Source organism: Eretmochelys imbricata, chromosome 5 (assembly GCF_965152235.1).
Source record: "Eretmochelys imbricata isolate rEreImb1 chromosome 5, rEreImb1.hap1, whole genome shotgun sequence".
Classification (NCBI taxonomy): Eukaryota; Metazoa; Chordata; order Testudines; family Cheloniidae; genus Eretmochelys; species Eretmochelys imbricata.
The window spans coordinates 94967581-94990913 of NC_135576.1; the positions used below are offsets into that span (position 1 = coordinate 94967581).

The window sequence follows — 23333 nt, forward strand, 5'->3', positions numbered from 1 at the left end:
AAGCGAAACAAGTTTTGTTCCCGGGAGGCGAGCCCCCTAGAGCTCAGCAGCTCGCGCCCGGTGTGCTATCCCTGCCCGGCAGCAGCGCCTCCTCAGCCTCGCTGCTGGGGAGCTGGAGACAGCAGCCGCTCACCTGTCGGAGCAGGGATATTTCAATTACGGAGGCAGACTGGGCGCCCGGGGCTGTTCGCCTGCAGATGAGCAGCCGGGGCCGTGTTACGCACGGACAGACTTCTCCCACGGGAAAGGGGTTTCCAGAGGGGCTGAAGGAGTTTAAGGCACAGCTTCCCCTCCCCCGCTCCTGACTCCAGCCTTTTAAAAATTATTAATTTATTATTATTAAATACCAGGCGCCATTTGCTCCAGCGCCCTGCCGGAGTCCCGCCGCCAGTCGGACTGAGCTCGCAAGACGCCCCGCCTCCCCCACGTCTCCAGCGGCAGCAGGCACAGCCGAGAGCAGTCCCGGCTGCTCCTCCCTCTCCGCCTGGCTCCCTCTCCGGACAAGGAGCCGCAGCCTGGAGGTTTCATTTGTCCCACTGCCTCCAACTGGCGGCGGGCGGGCGGGGGGGGGGGAGAATTTCCTCCTCCTTCTTCCTCCTCCGCCCCCCCCCCATTGCCGCCGGTCTCTCGTGACACTCCAAGACGCATTTGCAAATATTAACCCACGAGAGGAGGGACAACGAGATATAAAAGCACCTGCCCGTGAGCCCAGTGCCTGGGGGAAGCGGCGAGCCCAACCCACCGAGCGCGGCTCAGCGCGGCCGCGGGCGGCAGAGAGACACCCCGTGGGGACGCGGCCGCGGCGCTCGCATCCCCGTTGGCTTTGCCGCCTCCCTGCGTGGGACTCGTCTGCTGCGGAGCCCTGCGGACGCGCTGCCCTTGCCGGCCAGCCGGCGGCTGGTGCCGCGGGGATCCGGGGCTGGCGGGAGGCTCAAGCCCGCCCGTGGCTCGCAGAGGACCAGGTGCGGGCGGGTGTCGTTTTCCCTGGCGCGCAGAGCCGGGAGGGGAGCGCTCCTCGCCCGCACCCTGCCGCGCTGACCATGGCCGGATGTTGCTTATCCGCCGAGGAGAAAGAGTCGCAGCGGATCAGCGCGGAGATTGAGCGGCAGCTGCGCCGGGATAAGCGGGACGCGCGCAGGGAGCTCAAGCTGCTGCTGCTGGGTGAGTGAGTGAGTGAGTGGCTGCCTCCTCTCCTCTCCCCTCGACAGCCTCGCTCGGTTACTCCGCACCAGGCCTCCGGGACCGTGCCGGGATGGGGAAGCTGAGGGCCCCGTTGGTGCGCGGCTCTCTAGTCATCTCCCTCCTCTGCTGATGCCCTCGCATGGTTGCATAATAATACCCGTCCAGAGCCCTTCTTGTTGGGAGAGAGAGGAGCTCCCTGGGCTGAGGGGGAGGCGGGAGCTGGCTCCTGCTAATAACAAAACTTGTCAGCGTTTCCCGAAATTCTATTTTTCAGCGACATTTTTAGTCAAAATGTCAAACTTTGACCAGTTATTTTTGATTCGGTGTTTGTGTCTGTGTGTCAGCCGTTCCTCACATTTTGTCTGAAGCAGCGCCATTCTTTGCCAGTGACTTTCTCCCTTTGGGTGTTTTTGAGGGTTTCCTTTGGTCTGGTAACCTGGCAGTGGAACGCACGGTAAGCAAGGCAGCTTCTGGCTGCATCTACAGCAGCAAAACTGAGACCCCTCCCTGGCCACCAGTACAGCCCTGCTGGTGGTCGGAAGGACACTGGGTGGGAGTGCTGTTGTGGAAGAAGCACTGGTATTTTAGTTACCATCCGGTGAAGTGAGCTGTAGCTCACGAAAGCTTATGCTCAAATAAATTGGTTAGTCTCTAAGGTGCCACAAGTCCTCCTGTTCTAGTTACCACCCTGTTTGCTACTCGGAGGAGCTCTAGATAAAACGACCACGACCGGAGCTGCTTGCACTTTTTCTGTACTGGTGCAGCCACTGGAGAAATGGCCTTGGTCACAGCAACGCCTGTGGAGTTGTAGAGAAAAAATACTAGTGCAGGCTAAGCCTAACCTATAGCTTCCCCCCTGTGGCGCTTCTCCAGAGCTTCTCCAGGACTGAGCTTCCTTGTGCCCACAGGGCCACGGGTGTCCCTTTTGTAAAACAGAAGTTGGAAAAAAAATCAGGAAAGGCCTTGACTACCCCAGTAACACTATTGTACAATGTAGTGTTGGAACGATTACGCTCCAACTCTTTTTTAAGATGTGTGTCTACAGGAAATAGAATCCCGCAACGCAGTATGAAACTCAACCCTGGGCAGATAAATGACCCATTGCTTCTCACGTACACTTGAGATTTCAGTCATTTTTGCACTTCGCACACACTTGAATATTATCATGTCAATAAACTATCTGTGAAGAGCAGGGAGTGAGTGGTTGCCTAGTCCAATCTGTATGTAAACGTTGCCCTGGAGAGATGCCTGGAGCAGCTTTACTGTTGAAATCATGTTTACTACAGACATGCCTAAGGCCAAACAAGAATGGGGCTATGTTGTGCAGGGCACTGCACAGAGAAGTAGATGGTCTTCTTTCTCCAAAAAACTTACAATCTAAACAGAGAAGATGGACAGCGGGTGGGGAAGAGGTAGAACACACAAGCACAGTGAACAATGTGATGCTGACAAACATGTTAGTTCCATGGGTTTTTCTGGGGGGAGGACAGTTAGGGGAGGATCAGCTAAATAGAAAGAAAGGGAAAAGGAAGAAGAGGAAGGAGGACAGGGTGGGGAGAAGAGGGTAAGAGGGGAGATGTGTAGTGAAGCTGAAAAGATTTCTCCAGCCTTGCCTTCCCTCTCCCTCACAAACAGCCAGTCATCAGGGAGTCACAAAGTCCAGTCAAAACTGTAGGAAGTTTTGAGGTCCCAGCTTTTGTCAGCTTTTGCTCATAGTGGTTGGAGTCTCTGGCTGGGTCTTCTCTGCAGTTTTCCTTCAAGGACACATGACTCTGCGTGGGGGTGAAGAGTTCTCCCTGACACAATTCTGGGCCCATTTCGGTGTGTCTATACTGAGCTTTTTTCTTAAAATTTGTCATGGCTGCATTAGGAGTGGTGCAGCTCTACTGGTGGTAGTGTTGGTGGGACTTCTAGTAGAGACAAGGTGCTGACAGCTGCAAGCCTTTTTACCAACTTGTTTAGATTTGCTCTGAGCAGAGGCAAATGAAACACTGGCATTTTGTCTTCATTCGAGCTCCCACTGCCCTGGCGGTAATGTATCAGGGGTCACACGGCTGGTAGTATAACAGTGGGAAGCTTTTAAGAACAGTAAGGGTGATTAATCATTAAAACAAACTACCAAGAGAAATGGTGGATTCTCCATTTTTTGAAGACTTCAAATAAACACTGGATGCCTTTCTGGACAATAGGCTTTAGCAAAACAAGTTTATTAGATTGAACGAAGGGGTAAGTGGGTGAAATGTAATGGCCTGTGGTATATAGGAGGTCTGACTGATCTAAATATCTCTTCTGGTGTTCAGCTCTATGGATCTATGAAAAATAAAGCTCACCATAGACACAGTCTGAGTTTAGTGCAATGAGATAGGACAGAGTAAAGTTAGTACTTCTTCCAGAATCTGACCTCTGTTGCTACTGCCTCTGCCTCCACTGCCACTAAATGAGGGAAATTTAAACAGAGCAAACTCTTTCATCTGATATAAAATTTATAAAAAATGCGTGAGTCTGCCTTTTCAGTGAGTGAGGCTTGGCAGGTTTTCCACTACCTCTGCTTCCTCCTGGGGAGATGTTACCTGTCCTTTCTTTACACAAAGATATCCTTGATCTCTCATGTAAAAATTTATTGCTTGGGGCAGCCAAAAGTTTAGTTTATGTGTCTGTATTATAGGTACTCAGACAAGGAAAGGAGAAAAAATATCCTCCACAGCGCGCGCGTGTGTGTGTGTGTGAGAGAGAGAGAGAGAGATTAAAAAACACAGATTTTAATAAAAGTCCATATCTATGTTCCGAACAACATCTCCGATAAAGATGATTATGGAATAGTCTAAACATCGAATTTACTTTGTGTTGTTTGTTTATATTTTCTTAGCTAAGGCAAATTGACAAGCTTCACTGTTGTTCCTAGTTTAGTCCAGTTTCATGTTTTTATCCACTTTCATGATATTGCCATGTTTCAACTGGAAATGCTGCACAGGCATATTTGGTTGTTTGTTTAAATGTAAAAGAAAATGAAATATATTGACTACGTTAGGGCCAAACTTAATTTTTAGAGAACACCAGACATAGTAGTTGCAGTTTCCTGGTATCTTATGGAATATATCTGATGGTAGAATCTCTTCAGTCTAGAAGACAAAGGCATAACAAGATCCAATGGATGGAGGTTGAAGCTAGAGAAATTCAGACTGTAAATAAGATGCAAATTTTAATGGCAGGTAATTTTGTCATTGTAACAACTTATTTAGAAACCTGGTGTTTCATCGTTTAGTGTTCAGATCAAGACTTTTTAAATATTTCTCTAAAATATATGCTTTAGCTCAGCCTGATGCTACAGGCTTGAAGCAGGAGTCACTGAATGAAATTCTATGGGCCTGAGTTATGCAGGAAGTCGGACTAATTTATCATAATGGTGCTTTCTGGCCTTAAAATCCACAAATCTATTCAGATTTTCAATTTAGTTGACTTTGTCAACTAGAAATTTAATTTTTAAAAATGAATTTGGTTTTGGACAATTACACCTGTCCCCAAGTTACCCCGCTGTTTTAAGATCAAATTTTTCCACTTTTCTCATCTGTTCCTGTGAAAGACCCTTTACAAAAACAAAACAGAGTATACAGGGAAAATAGTGTCAAAATACAAAGGGTGTGATTTTTAAAAGTGCTCACCATTGGCTTGACTTCAGTGGGAATAGAGGAGGTTTTGAGTAGACTAACATCAAGTGCTTTTGAAAATCCCATGTAATGTAAAACTGAAAAAATGGAAATGTTATTGTAGCCTTGGTTATTGTAATCTTAGACTTACATGTAAAACATTTTCAGACAAATACAAAAGATGCAATTTTTAGTCGACTGTAATAGTCAAGATATGTCTCTATTTTCAGAAGAACATAAGCACTGTATACATATTTTTACTATGTAGGCCTAGTCAAGCTGTCCTGCAGTGGCTCAGCAGCGTGAGTACCAACCTGAGACGCAGGGCACAATCCCCAAATTAGTTGTGAATTCTATACCTAAATTTCACCAACCAAGTAGCAAGTGTAAACTCCTTGTGCACGGTAACAGCCTTAATGCGGAATCACAGTCAGTCCCTTTGGGTACTCCAAATTCTGTCTCGCCACTCAGGTAAGCCTACATTTATGGCAGATGGTCCCTTACATCAAGAATCACAGCAATATTCAAGTTACTTGCAGTCCCTAAGGACCAGTGATTTACCCCAGGTCAATTGCACCTTAGATCGCACACCAAAAATAATGCTGTAGCCATCCTCTAATAAAGGATATACAGATGTATTAAAAAGGAAATGAGTTATTTACAAGGTTAAAGCAGGTAAACCTACATACACAAATGAGTTACAATCCTAAGTTTCAAAAAGCAATAGTAGCATCTATAATAAGCAAGCTCTATATATCCTTTAGGGCTAACCCAGGCTAACCACTGGGGTTGTCTTGCTTATGCCTAGAAAACCTTGCCCCCCCAGAGTCCAAGCAGTTACAGTTCTTTCTTGTTAGGGGTTTTCATTCCCTTCCCCCCATGTGTTCTGAGCTGCAAACTCAGCTGATGGGAGGAATCCACTTCCATGATTCATCTTCTTTGGTGGGGGGGTGGGAAGAGGGAAGCAGAACAACAAAGTATTTTGTCCTTTTCAATGTTCCACAATAGTCTGTCTGGTGTCCATGTGCCTTCCTTGTTGGGCAGGACATAACACCTTATCTTGGAGACCAGTATTGTACATTAGTTAATATCTGTCTCCTGTCTCGTGATTTATAATATAACAGAGGCTTGCAATACAAATGCTTAAATATTATCTTACAGTATGGGATACAGATGCTATAAGTGAGATTAATGTATGCAACAACCCACAAGCATTCAATAAAGTCTAAACACTGAACACATTCTTGTAATTCTAATACCTATTTTAACCTTACTAACACAAGAGAGTCAGACTGATTCCAGCTATGTATTTGTCAAGTGTTCAGTTGAGTCACGGGGACCTTGGCATGAGCTGGCACCTGGTCTGCCAGCATCACAGGCCCTGACACTGCAAACTTACATGCATGCTTAACTTTAAACATGTGATTTGTCCCACAGAGTTCAGTATAAAAACGTACATACTTTTTGTTACGAAAAGCTACAATCACAGCTGAGTCTGTCTTGCATATAATTTAAGCCAGTGGTTCTCAAACTTTTGTACTAGTGACCCCTTTCACGCAGCAAGTCTCTGAGTCCTATAAATGAAAAACAGTTCTTAAATATTTAACACCATTATAAATGCTGGAGGTGAAATGGGGTTTGGGGTGGAGGCTGACCCCTGGAAGCGATTGGATTTGTATAGGGGAGGTATATGTATTGATAACCATATGACTTTAAATCATGGCCTGTGTTGTTAACCATGTAGAATATCTGTGTGCGCATGATCTGTTTTGTCATGGTCCTATTTCAAATTTGTGAAATAAGAAGGGATAGTTTATTTTCAGGTTAAAGCAACCATAAATTCTAAAATATTGGAGCTTCTTGCTTAAGAATTTACTGCACTGTAAAAGTTTAAAAAGAACAAAAAAATCATTCTACCCTGTTTCTCTTGTTATATTAGCTAAGGATCAGATTTTTAACCGAGCTCAACATCAATAGCTCCCATTTAGGCACCTAAGTGGCCAGATTTTCAAAATCATAGGATCATATGACTGGAAGGGACCTCGAGAGGTCATCTAGTCCAGTCCCCTACACTCACGGCAGGACTAAGTATTATCTAGACCATCCCTGATAGGTGGTTTTTTTTTTTGTTTTTTTTTTTTTTAAGATGCCCTTAAAAATCTCCAGTGATGGAGATTCCACAACCTCCCTGTGCAATTTATTCCAGTGCTTAATGTCCAACCTAAACCTCCTTTGCTGCAATTTGAGCCCATTGCTTCTTGTCCTATCCTAGGCTGACCATATAGCAAGTGTGAAAAATCAGGACGGGGGTGGGAGGGTAATAGGAGCCTATATAAGAAAAAGCCCAAAATATTGGGACTGTCCCTATAAAATCGGAACATCTGGTCACCCTGTCCTCTCCTCAGAGGTTAAAGAGAACAATTTTTCTCCTTCCTCCTTGTAACAACTGTGACAGGGTTAGGCCGGATGGCTACAGGAGAGTGTTAGAAGGTGGATATAATAGTCCCAGATTAAGCAGGTCCATTTTCCTTGGGTAAGGTAACAGGGGCAGTTCCAGAACAAGAAGAAACTTGCTGAAACAAATTGAGGCAGGCAGGCTAATTAGGACACTTGGAGCCAATTAAGAAGCTGCCAGAATCAATTAGGGCAGGCTGGCTAATCAGGGCATTTGAGTTTAAAAAGGAGCTCACTTCAGTTTGTGGTGTGTGTGTGAGGAGCTGGGAGCAAGAGGCACTAGGAGCTGAGAGTGAGAACGTGGACTGTTGGAGGACTGAGGAGTACAAGCATTTTCAGACACCAGGAGGAAGGTCCTATGGTGAGGATAAAGAAGGTGTTGGGAGGAGGCCATGGGGCAGTAGCCCAGGGATTTGTAGCTGTCACACAGCTGTTCTAGGAGGCACTCTAGACAGCTGCAGTCCACAGGGCCCTGGGCTGGAACCCAGAGTAGAGGGCGGGCCTGGGGTCCCCCCAAACCTCCCAACTCCTGATCAGATGCAGGAGGAGTTGACCTGGAGTGTGGGTTTCACCAGAGGGGAAGGTTTCTGGTCTGTTCCCCAACCCACATGGTGGATCAGCAGAAACTGTGGGGATTGTTCTTCTTCCTGTTTCCCATGCTGGCCAGTGATGAGGATAGCTGAGTGAATGGCAGGTTTGAGCCACTAGCAAAAGTGGCCAAACTGAGGGGTGCTGTAAATCTCTGAGGCAAGCAAAATCCGCCAATAAGCGCAGGACCCACCAAGGCAGAGGAGGAACTTTGTCACACAACCTTTTATGTACCGGAAAACTGTTATGTCCTCACTTAGTGTTCTCTTCTCCAGACTAAACAAACCCATTTTTTTTCAATCTTCCCTCATAGGTCATGTTTTCTAGACTTTTAATCATTTTTGTTGCTCTTCTCTGGACTTTCTCCAATTTGTCCACATCTTTCCTGAAATGTGGTGCCCAGAACTGGACACAATAATTCAGTTGAGGCCTAATCATTGTGGAGTAGAGCGGAAGAATTACTTCTCGTGTCTCGTTTACAACACTCTTGCTAATACATCCCAGAATGATGTTTACTTTTTTTGCAGCAGTGTTACACTGTTGACTCATACTTAGTTGTGATCCACTATGACCCAGATCCCTTTCTGCAGTACTCCTTCCTCGGCAGTCATTTCCCATTTTGTATATGTGCAACTGATTGTTCCTTCCTAAGTGGAGTACTTTGCATTTGTCCTTATTGAATTTCATCCTATTTACTTCAGACCATTTCTTCAGTTTCTCCAGATCATTTTGAATGTTAATCCTATTCTCCAAGGCACTCGCCACCCCTCCCAGCTTTGTATCGTCCGCAAACTTTATAAGTGTGATCTCTATGCCATTATCTAAATCATTGATTAAGATATTGAACAGAACCAGACCCAGAACTGATCCCTGCGGGACCCTACTCAGTATGCCCTTCCAGCTTGGCTGTGAACCACTGATAACTACTCTCTGGGAACAGTTTTCCAACCAGTTATGCACCCACCTTTTCGTAGCTCCATCTAGGTTCTATTTCCCTAGTTAGTTTATGAGAAGTCATGAGAGATAGTATCATAAGCCTTATTAAAGTTAAGATATACCACATCTATCGCTTTCCCGCCCCATCCATAAGGCTTGTTACCCTATGAAAGAAAGCTATTGGGTTGGTTTGACATGATGTGTTATTGACTAATCCATGCTGACCTTTACTTACCACCTTATTATCTTCTAGGGTTAGCAAATTGATGGCTTAATTATTTGCTCCATTATCTCTCCGGGTACTGAAATTAAGCTGACTGGTCTATAATTTCCTGGTTATCCTTTATTTCACTTTTTATGGATGGACACTATATTTAGCTTTTTCCAGTTCTCTGGGATCTCTCCCGTCTTCCATGACTTTTTGAAGATAATCGCTAATGGCTCAGATATCTCCTCATTCAGCTCCTTGAGTATTCTAGGATGTATTTCATCAGGCCCTGGTAACTTGAAGACATCTAACTTATCTAAGTAATTTTTAACTTCTTGTTTCTCAATTTTAGCCTACGATCCTACCTCATTTTCACTGGCATTTACTATGTTAGACATCCAATTACTACTAACCTTTTTGGTGAAAACCGAAATGAAGAAGTCACTTAGCTCTTCTGCCATTTCCACATTTTCATGTATTATTTTTCCCCCCTCATTGAGTAATGGGCCAACCCTGTCCTTGGTCTTCCTCTTGCTTCTAATGTATTTCGAGAATCTCTTCTTGTTATCCTTTATGTCTCTAGCTAGTTTAATCTCGTTTTGTGCCTTGGCATTTCTAATTTTATCCCTACAGACTTGTGTTTGTTTGTTTTTTATATTTGTCCTTTATAGGTTGAATGTAAACAAACAACACAAGTCTGAATATATGAAATAGATCAAATTGTTCTCAGCAGAAGCTGCTGGGTGCTGAGCTCTGTTCAAAATCTGGTCCCCATTATCGATGCTGACCACTCTTGAAAATATGATTCTGTTATGTTTTCCTGTTAATCTAGAAGAGGACAAAGTATATAGATAACACACCTTTTTCTTGTTTTGACTACCATTATGAGAGGAATATCAACATAAGGCTTCTGGTCTCATGGAGAAAATAGTATTCCTTATGAAAATGCCTTGAAATGACCAAGAACCAAGTAGTAGCCAATAGGGGATGTGAGTACAGGTTTAATGTGGTAATGTTGACCCTCCTCCCTTAGAATACAGGGAACTGACTTTTCTATAGGCTTACCAAGGGCCATCTCAAGTAAATTGCATTATAATAATCCGGGAGGAGACAAAGGCATGAATAGCTCTGGTGAGCTTCCTGGTGATCCACAGATAGCAGGTGCTGTGTCTTACTGTGTGTTTGTATAATACGTAGCACACTAGGACCCTGATCCGCAATACATACAAAAGTAATGATCGAAAATCCAATATGAGTTAAAGCTACTGTCAGTATATCTTGAAGCAGCAGTGGGTCCAACCCAACCCCAAGGCCACAAGCCATATATTAAAAAGGGTGACACAACACGTCCCTTATAAAGTTGCAGTCCTAACCCTCCATTGCTCTAGGAATCTGGACTCAGCAGCTTCAGTTGTCCAAGTTGTATCTCTGCCAATTTGCACTTACCTAGGTGGGTTCAGTTACTCAGTACTACAAATATCAAAGAAGAGTGTGTAAATGAATACTGCAGCAATCCCCACAGAGAGAGTGGAGTTCCTCTCCTTTATTGATTTGTATGACTTACAGTAGGAACATCCAACATTTAAAACAAATAAGGTAGTGCGGTCAGTTTGTTCATATTTCCACAGCAGCTGTGACTAGGAGTTGTGTTTATCAGAAACTGTTATCCTGTCTTGGGGTTTTTATTGTGTATAATTTTTACTACTCTGTCATCAGATCTGTCAGATAACCCAAATGAAATGTCTGTATCTTGATTTATAAAATCAGTAAATCAATAGGCACAGTGAAAGAGTCACCCTACACTAGTCATGAAAATAGTATAGCTACCCTATGGAGGATGGTGGTCCATTGATTAGAGTAGTAGCCTAGTTTTTTTGGGGGAGACCTGGGTTCCATTCCAGGCTCGGTGACAGCCTTTCATTGTGACGTTGGGCACGTCGCTAAGGTCCAGCTCCATACAGGGACCACCACTGCATTCTACAAACCCACACTTAGCTGGTGACTAAATTTCCATTGTAAAAATCTCCTATCGCCTATGTTTCCACCTCCTAACATGTGCACGGCTGCCTTATTCTAGTTGTGTGAACTTCTGTCTCCCACCTAAAACCTAGTATGATCCACAAACTGGGGGATGACAGGTGTTTCCTTGCCTGTTTTGTCTGTGGGGCCAAATTAGTGGGTATTCTAAGAGCATGCCTAACTCCACAAAAATGGCCAGTGGGATAGGGTGTGAGAGACCCTCCCTTATGATTTTTAGCACAGTAGTTAGGGCATTCACCTGAGATGTGGGAGACCCCTGTTCAATATCCCCCTGATGAGAAGATAAGATTTGAACAGGGGTACCCCACCTCTCAGGTAACCACTGAACTGCAGAATGAGTCTCTTTCTCTTGCCCAATTGTTATTTACTTAATCAGTTATTTAATTAAAGTGGAACAACTCCACTAGGAGAGATTGTGCGAGACCCACATCAGAATATCCCAAATTCCAAGGGCACTTTCAATCCCTCCACCTGGCCCTTGGACATGGAGTTAAGCAGACACCCCACTCATTTTTGGAAGAAACAACTTAGGAGCCTAAATCACCTGACCCCGAGAGGGGTTCTTAGCTGTGGATTGCAAGCAGAGATAAGCACCTCCCTGCAGCCCAGCCTTAGGTATCAAACTCTGTGAGAGGGCTAGGGCTTAGGGCATGCCCTCTAGTTGGCATCTCCCATTGCCCTGTTTAGGTGACTCCCTGCCTTGCATGTTGGCTTTTCTGGATCCTATTCTTAAGTGCCTATCTCTCCCTATTCATTGTATAGGGAGCCAAGGAATTTAACTCAGGCTTTGTGGATCTCATTGTTGGTCCAGTTATTTTCTAGATGCTTAAAAGATAGGCATTGCAACACTGAGCCCTTTTCAAATCCAGGCCTTAGTTACCCTGTGCTTCAGTAATCGTACTTTCTTGCCTTACAGCGCTGTTGTGAGGATAAACATATTGAAGACTGTGAGATGCTAAGATGCTACAACGATAGAGCCATATAAGTATTTTATATACGCAATATTTGAGTGCTTAAACAACGTTTGCGGGAACATTAAAAGATTTTATATAGAATCATAGGACTGGAAGGGACCTTGAGAGGTCATCTAGTCTAGTCCCCTGCACCCATGGCAGGACTAAGTATTATCTAGACCAGGGGTGGGCAAACTGCAGGCCAGATCTGGCCTTCCAGCTGTTTTAAGCCAGCCCTTGAGCTCCCGCTGAGGAGCGGGGTCTGGGGCCTGGCCCCCCTCCAGTGCTCCAGCCGGAGAGCAGAGTTGGGGGCTGCTCCTGGAAGCAGTGGCATGGCCCCCCTCCGGTTCATCCGTGCTCCAATGGCCCCACTCCAATGGTCCCCTCTGGCGCTCCAATGGGAACTGCAGGGGCATTGCGTGCGGACGGGGCAGCATGCAGAGCCACCTGGCTGTGCCTTGGAGGGACATTCTGCTGCTTCTGAGAGCCGCTTGAGGTAAGCGCTGCCCTGAGCCTGCACCTCTGAGACTCTCCCTGCACTGCAAGCCCCCCTGCCCCAGCCCTGATCCCCCTCCTGCCCTCCAACCCCTTGATCCCAGCCTGGAGCACCCTCCTGCGACACAAACCCCTTATCCCCAGCCCCACCCCAGAGCCTGCACCCCCAGCCGGAGCCTGAATGCCTTCCCACACCCCAATCCCCTACCCCAGTCTGGACCCTCTCCTGGACTCCAAACCCCTCAATTCCATCCCAGAGCACCCACCTACACCCCAAACACCTCATCCCCAGAGCCCTTCCCCTCCCACCCCCGGCATGCCAGTCCCCTGCCCCAGCCCGGAACCCCCTCCCATACCCCGAACTCCTTATTTCTGACCCCACCCTGGAGCCAATACCCCCAACCAGAGCCTCACCGCCATTCGCACCCAAACCCAAATTTTGTGAGCATGCATGGCCCACCATACAATTTTTCTTCCCAGATGTGGCCCTAAGACCAAAATGTTTGCCCACCCCTGATCTAGACCAGCCCTGACAGGTGTTTGTCTAACCTGCTCTTAAATTTCTTCAATGGTGGAGATTCCACCACCTCCCTAGGCAATTCATTCCAGTGCTTAACCACCCTGACAGGAAGGTTTTTCCTAATGTCCAACCTAAACCTCCTTTGCTGCAATTTAAGCCCACTGCTTCTTGTCCTATCCTCAGAGGCTAAGAAGAATAATTCTTCTCCCTTCTCTTTGTAACAACCTTTTATACACTTGAAATACAAATACACACACACACACACACACACACACAGATAATACATATTAATAATAATTATTGAGGGATAATTGCTGGTTTAGAGGATTGCTAATGCAATACACAGCCATTAACCGACTGGTGATCAGTAGATACTTGAATAATGACTAAAACTTTTCTTCAATAGTTTGGCAGTCCCAATCCAGTTTCTCAGGGATAAGTGTCTATATTGCAAAACAGTCCATCACTCCAACTGGCACTAATTTGTACCTTTGTTAGTCTCAGCAAAGAGGCCAAGGTGTGTACAGGCATGGAGACTGATCTCCCTGGAGTCGACTATGGCCTTAATCCGGCAATTTGCTCCTTGTGGGAATATTCCTCATACAGAGGAACAGACGCCCATAGAAGTCAGTGAGGCTCTTCAGGAGTCCACCCATATGGATCAGATTGCAGGTTCATGTCCTATGTGGATAAGGAGGAGAGGGACGGGACATTAGAAACAGATAAAAAAAACAGTAAGGGGAGAGATCAGAATGAGAGAAACAGGAAGGTCAGAGATGTTGAAAACAGGGGTAGAAGATGGTACCGTAAAGTAAAAAAGGAATAATATTCTTTTTGTCTTTAAGTGAACAGGGGAGGGAAAGAAAAAAAAAAGAGGAAATAGGACTGAATGAATAGGAGAATTACAACATGCAAACAAGGGAATAAAGGTACACACATGGAGGTGACCAAAACTGTTTTTATCTTAACAAACTTTATTTTATTGTGTTCCTACATTTGTCAGTGTTTCCCAAGCAGACATACTACAGAACCAGAAGTTATGGGAAAGTGGGGTTGTAAATGTTGTTGCTTTAGGACTGGAGTTTTATTTCTTCGTACTATTACTTTTGGGCATGTATCCAACAATTTTAAATTGGCCGTAACAGTAGGTAACTTTTTGTACATGTTAAAGATGATGAAAGGACAGTTTTAAAAATACCGCCCCCCCCAAAGGGTGATAAATGGATAAAATTGAAAGGAATAATTTGTGCCTGTTTGGCAATAGCCAGCCTGGAGGTAAATAGCCTGTTTTACTACCATCAAGAATATTAGCTACAAACTGCAGGCAGATTCTGCAAAAACTTAAAGTACATGAGTAATCCTGTACAAGTGAGTAGTCATTTTGAAGACATTAAGGCTACTGAGTTGTGTAAAGTTATTCATATCCATAAGTGCTTATGGGGTGGAGCCCAAAGTACCAACTCCAAAACCAGGAAGGAAACAAAATGCTTTGGCCTTTCCACAACATCCTAGAGATATGTCTCTGGAGAGAACCTGACTGTTACTTGTAGGATCACTCGCTTGCTTTCTTCAAGTAATATCTTCTCTCTTTTTTTATTTCTTAATGTATTTGGGATAGATACCTTTTTTTTGAGAGAGAGTTTGCTCGCTTTCTTGTAGCTTAGCTTGGTGATATTCTGTGGATCGTACTCCCCCTCCCCCCACCGTCCCATGAATGAGCAATGGCTCCTCACTTAACAAAACAAAACAAAAAAAATGCAAAGCTTAAAGTGTGATGTTATCAATATATTGACTGCATTTCTTCTGTAAATTTTTTTTAGGAGCAAATTGTAAGAATGCTAACAAATACAGCTACTTTTCTGGTCAGTGGCATTGTTCTTTTTCTTCCCTAGCTGTGCAAAATGTAATTCTAAAAGGCATCAATATGCACTAATCTCAATTTGGACATAATTTAGGCAGGCAGCTCTGTAGGGCACCAAAATACAAGGAATAATAATCTTTTCATTTTTTTTTTTTAAAAAAAAGCAACTATGAATGGAGGGATCCTTGATGCTGAGTTCTCTAGAGAAGATCCTGGTGGGATGGGTGAATGCTGTCTCTTTCCACTGTTTACGGGCTGCAGTGTGCTATTTCTTAGAATGTCAACAACCCATCCCCTGTAGAACTCTAACTTGCACACCCATTTTGAATTCTCATCCATTCTGGAAATTAATCCTAGGTTTCTTTACTCCTAGTCCTATTTTTTTAACCACAAGATAATCTTTTAGCCCTACATGAATTCACTTATGTTGTTACAAACCAATTCTAAAAACAGTAAACTACCCCAGAACTGTGCATTAGTAAGCTGTTAATGTTTTTCCTGGCTACTACATGCTTAAGGTGCATTGTGAGGAATGAGCACAAGTGATTGCAACTATCCAAGAATTGAATTATTAGTCTACTAATGCACACCTTCTTGTGGGTTATTGTTGAACTAGAGAGGAGATTGTTTGTTTGTTCTTCTGGAAAGTGTAAAACTAGCTACATTTAACACTGAGGGACTGATTTTTTTTTCATGGCTGTCTGTGGAATGATTCCTGGATCATACTAAGAATTTTCATTAATTCATAGATTTAAAGCCCAGGAGGGACAATTATGACAGTCTGTTCTGCCTTTCTGCATAACTCAGGTCATAGATTTTCACCCAGTAATACCTTCATCAACCCTGTAACTTCTCATTAAACTAGAACATAAGATGTGCAATCTCAGTTTAAAGACTTCAGGTTTTGGAGAATCCATCAATTGATTCTGACTTATATGCAATTTGTTTTCTAAAAGAGCAACTCTATAAATAGCATATCTTAAATCTTGGTCTTGAGATTTTTAAGACATACTGTTTAAAGTATTTTAAAGATAATATAAGGAATAAACAAAGTTCTGATAATTTCCAGTGTGATGTATGGCAGTTCAGCTGCATGGTGTTAAATGACAATGCACTGCACTAATAACCTTTCTTTGTTCTCACTGGCCTGTGGTTGAAAATTCAAAGTTATTCCCCACATCTAGCATATCCAGTGTCATTTGTTGCCTTATTAGGGTTAAACTGGCAGGTTTCTGGGAGATACTACTGCAATCAAAACATGGAAGAATCAGTCTGAAAAGTTAAGCAATGATGACATTTACCACAGATTGTAGGATATAACTAAAAGTGATATAGGAGGGCAGGGAGGAAATTTTAATTCTTGAGCTATTTGAAACTGTCCTTGAATGTGGAAGACCCAAATAATTTTTGGGGTGGGAGGTAGGGGAGGGAATGAAGTAGGGAGAAAGAGAGCATGACGTGTTGAAGACATTTGGCACCTCTCAGGATTGGATTATTAGTAAACACCTCTGTAACAACAAGCGATTTAAATCATATCACTTCAATTTTCCTTTAAGATAATATTGTACTTTTGTTGTGGTTCCTGCTGGCAGCTCTTTGTGCCCCACTGTATTTCCACGGTATCTTTTATGTGCCCACTCGTTTAACAGTGTGAGGGAGATTATTTTGTACGGCTGTTGTAGTCAAAAGATGGTATGTAAGAAATTTGTCTCTACCTTATCCCACCCTCTTACCAAGAAATGCAAGTTCCATACCAGCTTCATGTGTCAGTATAAAATTTGAAGTTGCAGAATATGCTAATATGGCTTTACTTGACAATGTGTTCACTAGTTGTGAGTGTTCCATAGCTTAATTGGCATCTTATTACTTTGAAAGGCAGAGAACCTGAGAAATGGGGGATTATAATAATTGGGTATATAAAAATATGAATCTTATTGTCAAGCTTTAAAGTTTATTCTCTTTTGCTTGTCTTCACGCTAATGCTTAACTAAATGTTCTTGTTTCTTGGTATGTACTGTCCTGTGGATCTAATAATATCAACAGAAGAATAAATTAAATTGAGAATATATTTCTTGCTAATGCCAAACTAAAATTTAAGGGCCAGATTTTTAAAAGTGCTCACTCTGCATGCAGCAACTCCCATTGTTCTTAAGAATGTTGCATTGCATATCTTTGCTTTTACAGTGGGTGCTGCTGGGTACTGAGCAACGTTAAAATCTGATTTAAATATGAGGGCTGCCGCACTGGAGACCTGAATTTTGAAGCAACAGGCATCCTCTGGGCCTACTTTCAAAAAATGGTGTCAAGCTCTTGGTGTAAGGATTGCCTAAGTTTCGCTTTCATTGAGTAACAAACCCCTGCTGTGCAAGCTGTACAATGGCAGTGGTCTCATTTTGATCGCCAGCAAAATTGCTCCAAAAAGCAATAACACGTGTCCCAACTTAATCCAACTCTTTCACACACACAACCTTAATGGTATTAAATCAGAATAACTTTTCAAATGAATGGACTATGTGACAGTCAAGTTTGTGGAAATAAGAGTATGAGTATAACAGAGTAAGGCGTTTTTTTTGTTTTGTGTTTTTGTTTTTTTTTAACATACCTAACTTCATCCAATTCAGTCTGTTATGTATTTCTTTTTGGTATGTGTTGGAAATGGAGATGATGATGATACTCTGCAATGATCCATAAGAAATTCAACAGTATTCTAGGTGACGTTGAAGGTGGCAAGGAATGCTGGAGACTTTTCCTGTAAATTGTTTCCATGCTTTCAAGGATTTGGATAGATTTGGTGGGCCTCATGCATCCTTAGTTGTCATAAAACCTAATTTTTATATCTGTTAGTATTTGCTGAACTTGGAGTAGATAAATGAGAGGCTGCCCTGTCTCACTGAGTGTGCTTTTTCCTTCATCAAATATGCAGAAAAAAGAATTACTAACTAGTTCACGCAATTTCAAAGTCAAATAAATGATCCAGGATCTGATCCATGACAGATCAATACTTGGTTCCCCTTTGAATAAGGGAGCCTCATAAGAAAATATTAATCTTGTACTTAAAACCAGAGGAGTGCAGATGATGAATGTGAACAAACAAATGCCTATCAAACAGCATGTCCATTTAAAAGATAGCACATTAAAACTGAAATATTGTACGGGAGCCCATTTGGCTGTATTTAAAGATAATCATCAAAGATAATATTTTGTACTTTATTTTCTCTTTTGTTCTCCAAGAATGTTTATTTAATTAGAAATCAATTCCAGGAATGATTTCTCACTAAGGAAAACAGGTTAAACAATTTCTTATTTGATTATACAAATTACTTGTTGCCTCAGTGTTGCACTTAAATATACTTTCTAAACAAAAAAACAAAGAGTAACACTTGACATTCAATTTGCCATTTCCTAACATGGTAAATATCCTGTTTAATTATTTTATCTCTATAACATGGATACTCACGCGAAGGGATCAGCTTCATTTGCACAAATCAAAAAATAGATTGATAGTAATTTTGAATTTGTTTCACAAAGGATGTGGATTTTTTTTGCATTCAGGATACATAGTAAATTGTTTGCTATGCTGTAGCTTCAGTTGGCTATTTTACTTTCAGCTTTAGTTTTGTTTTAATATATTTGTATATCACTTCATTTAAATTTATTTAACTCATTTAAATTTAGTTTGCTTAGCAACACTTAGGATTGTAAAGTGAGACTCTCATGAATACTTTTTGCAAAATAGGTCTGAGGTTTGCTGTCAATAATATTTAAATAGGAAAATCTTTGACTTTAGAAAGAAAAAATACAAAATTGTTACCAATGCCTTATATTTAAGATCAGATATCAACTATACTTATTTCCAGTCTATTTATTTTTTTTAGGAGGAATGAAGAAAGCTGAATCTGTAATATCTGTGCTTTTATACAGCGAGTAATTAAAAGGATTGAGCTTTTCATTTGAAACACATTTTTAGGTTGTGTACAAAATGATTTTCTTTTAGGTGATAATGTTAATGAGAGTGAGACAGGTAAACTGCCACTCACAACACTGAAAAATTATGTCTAGTATAAATCAAAATATGGTATACTGTAATAATATTAATGATTATAGGAAATTTGATGAAAGAATAGTAAACAAGAAGCAATATATTCTTTCTTAAGTACTTTCATATCTTCAGCAGTCACAATTGATCTATCAGCTTGCAGTTTGCGGTCTTGATTTCTCTGTTTAACATGTGGAAAAAAACTACATGGAAAATCTAGGTCCCATTGACTCCTCTCCTCACCTACATTTCTCCACTGTATAGTGTGCACTGTTGGTGTAGCCGTGACACTCCCAGGATATTAGAGAGACAATGTGGGTGAAGTTATATCTTTTATTGGGCCAGCTTTTGTTGGTGTGAGAAACCGGCTTTTGAGCTTAGCTAGAGCTCTTCTTTAGGTCTGGGGAAATTTATTCAGAGTGCACAGCTAAATTGCATTATGGAATAGGCCACCCAAATACCCTCAAAGAACCTGCGACAATACAGAAATAAAACCTCCCTCTGACCGCACACACCTAGTTGTCACGTGTCACCACACACCAGAACCCATATGGGCTATCGTCAAACAACTACAACCAAGACTCCGGAGACGACTCTTCCTTCAAACAACCCCCAACCTCTTCTAGCTTATCAGAAGCAAGCTCCCCACCCCCAAGACCAGGACACACCAACTGAAAATGGCATGAGACCCTGTCAGAACAACAGATGCAAAACCTGCAGACATATCTCCACTGCTACAATGATCAACATCCCCCTACACTACAGTACACTTTTCAAGATCTGTGTGGTGTAACTCATACCTATTACGTGTGGTGTAGCTCATCCAGTGCACTAAATGCCCCAATAGCAACTATGTGGGTAAAACCAGACAATCACTATGCTCTCGAATGAACTCACACAGGAAAACCGATAAAACACAAATACACCCTGAACACTTTTCACAAAGTGATCACTATATCTGACTGATCAGTCCTCATCCTCAAAAGAAACTTGCACAATGCTTTCACAAGACAACCTCAGAGCTTAAATTCATAACTTTGCTAGGATTCTAAAAAATCATGGGCTGAATAGAGACACTGGCTTTATGGCTTATTATAACAATGTATAACCTCCCCAACTGTATTTTGCCCCCCCCCTTTGCCCCCTATGACTGGAGGGGTGTTAATAGGCTACTTCACCTTAAATGGTCCCTTGAAATATGTGTTCACTACTTATGCTAAATGATCTGTTCCACCTTATATTTACCTGTGACACTTTAAGTATGTTTCCCAGATCAGAAGAAGAGCTCTGTGTAAGCTCAAAAGCCTGTATCTCTGACCAACAGAAGCTGGTGCAATAAAAGATATTATCTCACCCCCCTTATCTCTCTAACATTCTGTATAGTGATATTTAGTAGCCGATGTTGGCATTGGCGTATATTATTACTTACCATGCTTTTTGGGACAAGGTATCTTTTAATATATGTCCTTGGGTGCTCTGTTAATTTTTTAAGCAGGTGTCTATTTTTGTTTTTAATGTATTGCTTGAAGTGTGGCAATATAACAAAGAGTGCATCATATTCCCCATGTTAAGTTCTTAGTCTGTAGAATAGTTTTGCTGAAATGCAAGATCTCATTACAGATAATATCACAGTATATTTATAGGTGAGATGACAGCCATGTACCACTATTTTCAATTGCTTAATGACTTCTTCAAAACAATTTTTGTGCTGACATTCCTCACACTTGTTCTCAGCCCAGAAGTGTGTGTGAATGCAAATCTTGCCACACATCTGTTAATTCTGTCTTTACAGTCATGTAAAATGTGGATAAATGTATAAATATTTTACCTGGAAGTAGTTTTTAAAAGAATAAACTGTCACTTTTATATGAGCCCAGCAGTCCCTGTTTTGGGGTGTCTAGCCCCAGAGGGGAAGTCCCTACAGTTGCTGGGGATTTTCAAACTAACTCCAATTCCCTACATCCTATTTTCTGTTGAATCTGATTTGTTGAATCATTTGTAACTAACTGTCCTTTCTCTGACACCAAGAGTGACCTATTCACCATTCCACTGATTCCTGTGGAAATGTTTTTGAAGTGTGGGGGCTGTAAGTGCGAAAGATTCTGGGACACATTTGAAGGCCCATTATGAGTGTTTGCCTGTGACAGCCTGATATGAAAATGTCTGAAATCCTCAGCAATAAGTTTATTTTGATGAAAGTTATAGAACAGTGCAAATCAAAACAATATTTGATTGTATCTACCAATTGTTTCCATGCAGTGAAGATGATAGTGATATTTAGAGAATCAAAAATATTGAAATAACTTCTTGTAACATTTCCATCTGCTAGATTTTCACTTACATACGGTGCAAAGAAGGAACAAGGACATTTGGCTGAGACAGTCGCTTAAGATCATATGTTAAATGCAAATAGGTTTCTTCTCTTATGTTACTAATATGTTGTATATTAAACATGAGAACTTTAAAAATCTAGTTTGTTTGTAATGAGTTAAGCTCTTTGTTTAATTTGTGTGATTTTTTTTTTTTAACTTTAACACTGGAAATTCACTTAAATTAATTTCACTTTTGTTTAGTCAGTTTCACTTTCAGGTTCTTACTGCTACAATGCTTGGATTTCAAACACTTCAGCACAATATTATTTTATCTAAAAATAAACAGTCTGTTTCTGTTGCAATTCAGGGGGAAAAAACCTGTGGAACAATTTCCAAGTGTCTTAGATTTTATGAAACCTTATTTTTAGAAAATTTAAATTTTGAGGCCATATTTAAGTCAATAATGCTCATTCGATTTTAAGATTCACACCCCCCCCCCACCCAAAAGGATCTGTGACAGTGGACTTTTTTAGCTTTGCTTTCATCATTGTTTTTCCCTTCTTGTTTCAACCCTGCGCGATATTTGAACCCCAATATTTTAGGAAGGATGAATACATTTAGAGAACTATATTTGCTTTTAAGACAGTACTGTGTCTTTCTACCAAAAAATTGTGTCTGAAAGCTCTGTGACGAACCCAGCAGCTGATTCTTAAATATGAAACAGTATTTAATTAAATCCCAGGAACAGATGTTTTATACTGAGGAATTCCAAATTTATTGAAATGCTTCTGCTCTAACAGTATTAGGTTCATGTTGTGTTTTAAATAAAAAACTGGAGCGCTTTCATTGGCGAATTTAAGCAGGCATAGTTTATCTGATCTAATTTATATAGAGAGCCTCTATTCCTCATTAAAAATTGAGCCAGTACAATTCTTTGGAAGTATGTGTGAGAACATTTTGTAAAATGAAGTTAACCTTAATAGAGAAATTTTCCATGCATATTTCTTACATTTCTGTGGTTTAAATACCAACTCAAGAGCTCCTCTAGTTAATGTCCCTTTTTAAGTTTGATTTTCCCCCCCCCCTTGGTTAGGATATGATTTGCTTGTGCCCATCTTGTGCTGAAGAACTTTTGATACACACACAAAAATCCATTTACGAAATAACACCCTGTACATGCTGTCTGGGAGATATATGAAAGAACTGCTACAAATTAAAATACTACATCTCTTGAATTTATTAGCATGCAACATATCATCATTCCTTCCCCTCCCCCGACCCGTTTTCATAGTTGGGCTAACACTTAAAAAGAAAATAATGATCAGACTTACTTTTTTTCTAATGTATATTATGCAAAGTATTAATCTCTGTTCATAGATGTATTAAGGCAAATAAGCATCCAACAATAAAGACAGCCTCGATTAAACTCTTTTTATTAGCAAAGGCCAACAATTCATACTGCCCTTAGGATATATCCATTTCATAATTATTGTCTCTTGTATTTGAAATGAAAAGAATGTTCCAAATCAAAAATTGGCACTGGTTAGGTTAGTACTGAGACTTCAACTCTTGTGATAAACTATTTGTTTCATTGTTACTTAATCTTCTCAGAACCTGTCACTGTCTGTCTGTCTGTCTGTATTGTTCAGATTTGGAATTAGTTTTTACTCCCCACCCCTGAACTTTGTATAGCGAGTAGCAAATGCAGATCTCCATCATCAAGTTGTTTTCAACATCCAGCTGTTTCCAAAGGTACCATATAAGCATTCAGGATAGGACCTTTAGTTGCAATTTGTCTGCAAGCTACTGCATGTAGTTTTTTATTTTACCCTGTGTGTAGAGACACCTGGTACCCAACTAAATGAAGACTAAACAGAGAAGATCATTTACTATTTGCAGCCTTTCCACTGCAAGTACTAAAAAACACTACTAAGATTTTCAATCTGTTGTCTTAAATCAAAGTTGCATGATGATTATGAAGCAGCAGCCGTTCTTAATTTGTGTGTTTTAAAAGAGTCCTCTAGATATTTAGTATATTTATGATTTGTTATGGTAAATGGGGGGCAACAGTGGGGCAATATTAGGATGCATTTAATAAAGAAGT

The 23333-nt window shown here is 41.6% G+C and overlaps 1 protein-coding gene across 2 annotated transcripts in view; it reads left to right on the forward strand.

The window, feature by feature from the left end:
- Positions 1-566: 566 nt before the first annotated feature.
- Positions 567-23333, forward strand: part of LOC144265190 (guanine nucleotide-binding protein subunit alpha-14) — a 57127-nt gene continuing 34360 nt past the window's right edge. The window contains exon 1 of one of the 2 annotated variants that reach the window (XM_077817555.1): positions 567-1161. In XM_077817555.1, the coding sequence (XP_077673681.1) occupies positions 1041-1161 (121 nt within the window). In that variant the 5' untranslated portion in view covers positions 567-1040. The remainder of the gene's footprint in view (positions 1162-23333) is intronic. The other variant, XM_077817557.1, reaches the window with a different exon arrangement.